At 50.6% G+C, this 7,399-nt stretch overlaps 1 protein-coding gene across 1 annotated transcript; it reads right to left on the reverse strand.

Moving 5' to 3' along the window:
* Nucleotides 1-1,332: 1,332 nt before the first annotated feature.
* Nucleotides 1,333-5,718, reverse strand: UHO2_07363 (uncharacterized protein; the record flags this gene model as incomplete). Its single annotated transcript, XM_041556574.1, has 4 exons — nucleotides 1,333-1,589; nucleotides 1,769-5,313; nucleotides 5,405-5,566; nucleotides 5,660-5,718. The coding sequence occupies 4 exons, from the start codon at nucleotides 5,716-5,718 to the stop codon at nucleotides 1,333-1,335; spliced, it is 4,023 nt and encodes a 1,340-aa protein (XP_041412508.1).
* Nucleotides 5,719-7,399: the final 1,681 nt, after the last annotated feature.

Consider the following 7,399-nt stretch of genomic DNA (forward strand, 5'->3'; position numbering starts at 1 on the left):
AAGCAGTGCGCTCCTCTTAATTACGCTGTCCAGCAGTGTGCTGCTAGCTGTGAGGCACGAGGAAAATATCAGTCACATGTGGTAGATGTTAGATCAAAAAGGGGTTACATAACACAGGTCACATGTCAAAAAGGTTAGATCAAAACAATAATTTCAAAGTATCAGTAATGTGCGCAAAATACTAGATCGAAACAAAGAACACATATTTAACAAAAGGTACGAAAATATGAGGTCGAAATAGAGGTCACAAAATGTTAGACGCGTCTCAAGAATGTTAGATTGAATCTGATGTCAAAAATAAATGTCGGTCAACGTGCTCCAAATGTTAGATCGGGTTTGAAATGATGGTTAGTCTTGTGCTCCTTCGACTTGTGCTCCTCCAGCAGAGTGAGCACTGTTCAGCAGTGCGCTCCTCTTGATTGTGCTGCTCCAGCAAAGTGTGCGCTGCTCTCGATCGAGCTCCTCTAGATTGTGCTGCTCCAGCAGAGTGAGTGCTCCTCTTGATTGCGCTCCTCTCTGCTGCTCTGCTCCCGATTGCGCTCCTCTCGGTTGCTCTCCTCTCGATTGCGCTCCTCTCAATTGTGCTCCTCTCTCTCGCTCTGCTCTCTCTTGCACTACTGTCGATTGCGCTCCTCTCTCCTGCTCTGCTCTCAATTGCGCTTTTGTCTCTTGCTCTGCTCTCGTTTGCGCTCCTGTCAATTGCGCTCCTCTGCAATGAGCTCCTGTCGATTGCGCTCCTGTCGATTGCTCTGCTCTCGATTGCGCTCCTGTCCATTGTGCTGCTATTGATTGAGCTCTGTGCTGTTATCAATTGCGCTCCTCTCTCTTCCTATGCTCTCGAGTGAGCTCCTGTCGATTGCGCTCCTCTCGATTGCGCTGCTGCAGCAGAGTGCTTGCTCCTGTCGATTGCACTCCTCTTGATTGTGCTCCTGTCGATTGCTCTCCTGTCTATTGAGCTCCTGTCCATTGAGCTCCTGTCCATTGAGCTCCTTTCGATTGTGCTCCTGTCGAATGCACTCTTGTCGATTGCGCTCCTCTCTGCTGCTCGTCTCTAGATTGCTCTCCTGTCGATTACGCTCCTCTCTCTCGCTCTGCTCTCTCTTGCGCTACTTTCGATTGTGCTCCTCTCTCCTGCTCTGCTCGTGATTGCGCTCCTCTCGATTGCGCTGCTGCAGCAGAGTGCTCGCTCCTGTCGCTTGTACTCCTCTTGATTGTGCTCCTGTCGATTGAGCTGCTGTTGATTGCACTTTTGTCGATTGCGCTCCTGTCAATTGCGTTCGTCTTGATTGCGCTCATGTCGATTGTGCTGCTCCAGCAGAGTGAGCGCTCCTCTCAATTGTGCTGCTCCGACAGAGTGTGCGCTGTCCAGCAGTTCGCTGATGAGATTGCGCTTCTCAGATTGCGTTGCTCCAGCTGTGCGTTGCTCTTGAGCTGTGTGTTGCTCTTGAGCTGTGCGTTGCTCTCGAACAGTGTGTTGTTCTCGAGCAGTGCGTTGCTCTTGAGCTGTGTGTTGCTCTCGAACAGTGCGTTGCTCTCGAGCTGTGCGCTGCTCAGATTGTGTTGCTCCAGCAGAGTGTGCGTTGCTCCAGCTGTGAGTGCGTTGCTCCAGCTGTGCGTTGCTCAATTTGCGCTGCTCCAGCAAAAATAAATTTGTTTGCGTTGCGGCACTTGAGCAGTGTAAATTTCGAGTGCGTTGGGGGTCAACGCAGTCGCGTGAATTTCGAATTTGGCGGAGCGCAATTGTGCGTTGCCCGCAAGCAAGACACACCGGCTAGGGCTAGGATAGCCTTTTTGTCTGCCTGATCCATTTCTGACCAGATACACTGGCAACTCAGCAACCTGGCTGTAGTCTCGGCAGCTATCCTTGAACGGCAGATGACCATGATGGAGCCATGGGGATGGGATCGGAGAAGCTGCTGGAAGTAAAAGTCCATGGTTGCAGAGGATGGCAGCCATTGAACAGAGTAGGCAATGTTGTTGCAGTTGGTAGCAGCATGGATGATACCAGTGCCATCTTGTGGGAGACAGAGTGCAGCCTTGAAGGTCAACAGGAGGCTTGGCGGCAGGGTGGCAGTGAGGAAGTACTGAGGCACTGGAACAGTGGTGATCAGTTGCTTGATCTTTGCCATTGATGGCCAGAAGGAGTCTTGTGTGATGCAGACATGACACTCATCAAAGAAGATGGCTGCCAGGCACTCTTGCTCCACCATCTCCTGTGCCCAGCTGCCAAAGTGCTCATTGTAGCAATTCTCTGCAGCCACCAACACAAGCTGACTTCCCTCCACCTTCTTGGCACAGTTGTACCCAGACCACTTGCTTGCAATGATCCCAACAAGCTTGCATTGCTCCAGTAGGTCCTCCATGAGCGCAATGAATGGTACAACCACCACCACCACCGAGGTAGGAGGAAGCCAAAACAGAGGTGTCATGAAGAGTGCAGACTTGCCAGTGCCTGTTGCCATGACAATGATCAGTGGTGACTCATGCCTGTGAATGGCATTGAGTGCATATGCCTGCTCCACTGTCTTGGTACAGTGGCTACCGGTGACCTTGAAGAGGGCTTTTCTGACCACAGGAGGTATTACAGCTGAACGGTGGTTCTCAACAACAGGAGGGATGATGTTTGCAAGGGAAGCAGATGGCTTCTCCTCCACCTTTCTCCTGATGTGCCAGACATCTTCCTCCAACTTGTCCAACTTGCACTTGAGATCCACAGGCAAGGCAGCATTGACACATGCAGAGCCTGCCTGAGGAGGTGCTGCTGCATCCAATGGCTGCACAGCATCCTGGTAGCATGAAGCCAGACACCAGAATGCATGCCACCTCTTGGAGACAGAGAGCATACAATCCAAGCTCTCCTGTGTCAGTTCAAGTAGCATGCTGCTGTCCAGACCATAGTGCTGCTGAGCAGTAGATGTGGAGTGACCAGCTTGCAAGTCATGGGAATGGTCAGCATACTCCTCTGAGGGAAGGCCAGGCCGGATGAGCACCTTGTCAATGCTGACTGACAGCTGCCACCAGTTGCATATGTGGAGAGAACTTGCTGATGGGCCAACAAACTCCTGACAAAGACTCTGTAATGTCTTGCTGATGTCATTGGTCTGCCATGGCTGACCCCTGTGATTGACAAGGAGGAGAGCACTCAGCTCCCATGCAACTTCTACCAAGTTGAAGAGGAGGTGCAGGAAAGGCACTACCTCCATGACATAAAAGAGCACCAGCTGGCCAACAGCATGAGGGAGGAAGCGAGGGATGAGCTTGGATGGACCTTTGCCCTTGTTGCTGGCAAGCACAGTGACAAAGTGACCATCAGCAAGGAAGAGGTTGCGCTGGCTGACCAATGTGTTGGTGTGCTGCAGCTTGACCAGCTCTGTGCCTCTTGCCAGCAGACCACTGGTGAGCTCAATGAGCACAGCAAGGAGCTTGTTGAACTCATTGTGAAGGGCAAAGTAGGCATGGGCAGCAGCCGTGTCAAACTCTGGCTCTGCTGAGCAAGTATCAAGGAGCGGTTGATGCTGAGGAAAGCCTTTGAGAGCCTGACGGAGGCAAAAGGTGCCAGTATCTTGCTTTGTAGCAGTAACAAAGCTGTAGCCTGGCTCCCTGTTGCAGAAGTGGTCCTTGTATGTAGACAGATCCACATGCTTGGACAAGGCACCATCCTTCAGCAGCAGCTGCTCCAACAGAGAGGTGGCACAGTCCAAGGTGCCTTGGACAAGGGTGTGAAGGCAGCTGATCTTGATTGTGTTGGTGCCATAAGTCACCAGCTTCCTATCCTCAGACCACCGGAAGTAGAGGCTGCTGCCATCATCCTTAGCCAGCTTGGTCCCATAGCAGAGAAGGGATTGCAGATGAGCACTTGCCGAGTAGCTGTTGTTGAACAGGTAATGCTTCATAACTGCTTGAACCCCCTTGTTGATCTCTGGGACTGGCTTGCCAATGAGAGTGCCATGGTCTGGGTGGAGAAGGTGGTGATGCATCACTGCATGGAATGCAAACTCCAAGTTGACCAGGATCGAGGTTGCTGTATTGACCGGCTTGGATGTGCCATCAGGAGAGAGGCAGAGGTGGAGGAAGGTGCGTAGCAGAGGAAGACGTTCCAGCTCACCATAGGCAGGAGGATCTTGGGTGATGAGGTAGACACTGATCGACTGGATGCCACTAAATGCTTGCAAAACCACATCAGGATGCATGGAGACATCAACATCCAGATTGGGATCATGGAAGAGGTCCTGAAGGTCCTCAAAGAGCCCTGCAAGCTGTTCACTGATGCCAAGGTGTGCATCCTGATCATCATCACCATAGTAGCCAAGAACCTTGCCATCTAGCATGACATGAGCCAGCATGGTGATGAGCATTGCCCAGCAGTCAGCACACTTGATGACTGTGGGTTGATCAAGGGAGTATGGATGGCTAGGGGTGTCGTCAAAGGCATGGAAGGTTTGCTGCACCTGGTGGCCAGATTGAAGAAGTGCCTCCATCCACTGCTGCGTACACTGTTGTGTCATGCCAAGCAGCCAGTGAAGGAAGTCCTGGTGGGCACCTGGCCACTTGTGAGGGTTGCAGCCAAGGGAACCAATGGCTGCCACTGGCTTGCCAGCCCAGTACTCCTGCCAGCCTAGCTGCTTGAGCCATGGGCTGAGATTGCCAGTCACAGTTCGTGGTTGAATGCCCTCCATGTCCAGATCTGCCTTTGCCATTAGCTCTGCATCCTTGGCAAAGAATGCTTCCAGCTGCTCCTTGAAAGCTGTGTCCTCCTCTGTGTTGATGTTGGTGTTGATGTTGAAGGCAACAGGAGGGGGTGTAGGCTCGAGCTTGCTGTTGAAGACCCACACATAGCAGGTGAAGGGACCACTGGTGAAGATGGGCTGAATGAGAACAGGGTGGATGACAGAAGCCTTTCCATCATGGCTGCTGCACTGGTGCTTGTATGCAGAGGAGCTCGACTTGACAGCATACTTGCAGATACTGCAACAGTAGCCATCAAATGTATCAAGCTCCTTGATGAGGTTGATGGGGAGTAGATTGGTGTTGATGCTGACAGTAGTGGGGCTGACAAGGTTGAGAGTAAGGAGTGTCTCCTCCAACAGCTTGATGCCAGTCTTGGTGAGCAGATGATGGTGGGACTTGAGGTGCTGAGACACATTGGCATAGGTTGGGATGAGCAGCAGGTGGTGAGTGCACTCAGGGCGAGTGCAGAGGAGAAGAGAAGGGTGCTGGAGGAGGCGGAGGCAGAAGCTGCAAAGCTGGTTGGCAACCTTCAGATCAACTGGAGCAGCAAGAGCAGTCTGGTTGGCAGCAGGGAGCAGCAAAGTGCTGTTGATGACAAGGAGAGCATAGATAGCACAAGTGACGTCAGTTGATGCTGATCAAGAAGATACACTGGAGAGAGAAGCAGTGTACATACAAGTCATCATCACTGTTGATGGCATCAGAAGGAGCGAGGTCATCAGCTACTGGAGATGGGAAAGCATCATCAGGGTTTGAAAGAGCATTGGCACTGTGCATCACAAGGTTCTTGATGATGGCAAGAGGAACTTGGCTTTCAGTGAAGGGGTTGATGCTGCTACTGTGACAGTGACAGCAAAGCTCGGTAAGAGACAGAGACTGGTCAGTTGGAGATCAATAGGAAAAGGCAAAGGAAGAGGATAATAGCACGTACCTGACTGCAGCAGCAGTGTTGATGCTGGCACCAATGGAGATGGAAGATGATTGAGACATTGTAGATTGTGGTTGGTGTTAGCAGCAAGAAGAGCTAGATGTTGCTGGTGTGGTATGGTGCTGAGAGATGTGAGTGTTGAGGAGACTTGCCATAGCTGTGAAAGAGGGCTGGTATATATGCTAATGCTGAGGAGCTCAGGTGTTGGCAATGACAAAGTCAAAGGATGCATGTGCAGACACACACACAATGATGATGGGGAACAACAACATTGGATTGCTGAGTGTGGGAATAGAGTACAGGCAGTGATGTGAAAGGTGATGTGCAACAAAGCAATGATGAGAACAAAGGGTTGAAGATCGACTAAGGATTGATGATGAGCAAAGGCCTGGAGGAAACAAGTGGCAATGGTGATGTGTGGTGATGGTGAGAAAAGCAGCAGTGGCAAGAACAAAGGGGTGAGAGCATAAAGGACAAAGGTGTGAGAGTGTAAGAACAAAGGCTGATGATGTCAACAAAGGTGTGAGAGTGTAAGAACAAAGGCTAATGATGTCAACAAAGGTGTGAGAGCATAAAGGACAAAGGCTGATGATGTTGACAAAGGTGTTGCAAGGCTGATTGGTAGTGAGGTGTGAGCATGAGAGAGAAATGATGTCAACAAAGGTGCTGTAAGGCTGAGCAGTAGTGAGGTGTGAGTGTGAGAGAGAAATGATGTTGACAAAGGTGTTGTAAGGCAGAGTGGTAGTGAGGTGTGAGCATGAGAGAGAACAACAGCTGATGAAGACAAGTGGTGATTATGTTGTGTGGTGATGATGAGAAGTAGTGGCAGCAAGAACAAAGGGCTAAGAGTGCAAAGGAGGCTGATGATGTCGACAAAGGTGTTGTAAGGCTGAGTAGTTGTGGGGTGTAAGTGCAAGAGTTGTGCTGGAGCTCTGCATTGCTCTTGAGCTGTGCATTGCTCAAATTGCGCTGCTCCAGCAGAGTGTGCATTGCTCCAGCTGTGAGTGCATTGCTCTCGAACAGTGCATTGCTCTCAAGCAGTGCATTGCTCTTGAGCTGTGTGTTGCTCTCAAACAGTGCATTGCTCTCGAGCTGTGCACTGCTCAGATTGTGTTGCTCCAGCAGAGTGTGTATTGCTCCAGCTGTGAGTGCATTGCTCCAGCTGTGAGTGCGTTGCTCCAGCTGTGAGTGCGTTGCTCCAGCTGTGCGTTGCTCATTTTGCGCTGCTCCAGCGAAAATAAATTTGTTTGCATTGCAGCACTTGAGCAGTGTAAATTTCGAGTGCATTGGGGGTCAACGCAGTCATGTGAATTTCGAATTTGGCGGAGCGCAATTGTGCGTTGCCCGCAAGCAAGACACACCGGCTAGGGCTAGGGGTTACATAACACAGGTCACATGCCAAAAAGGTTAGATCGAAACAATGTTTTCAAAGTATCAGTAATGTGCGCAAAATACTAGATTGAAACAAAGAACACATATTTAACAAAAGGTGCGAAAATATGAGGTCGAAATAGAGGTCACAAAATGTTAGACACATCTCAAGAATGTTAGATTGAATCTGATGTCAAAAATAAATGTCGGGCAACGCGCTCCAAATGTTAGATCGGGTTTGAAATGACGGTTAGTCTTGTGCTCCTTCGACTTGTGCTCCTCCAGCAGAGTGAGCGCTGTCCAGCAGTGTGCTCCTCTTGATTGTGCTGCTCCAGCAAAGTGTGCACTGCTCTCGATCGAGCTCCTCTAGAT

The sequence above is a fragment of the Ustilago hordei genome (assembly GCF_900519145.1).
Source record: "Ustilago hordei strain Uho2 genome assembly, contig: UHO2_contig_27, whole genome shotgun sequence".
Lineage (NCBI taxonomy): Eukaryota > Fungi > Basidiomycota > Ustilaginomycetes > Ustilaginales > Ustilaginaceae > Ustilago > Ustilago hordei.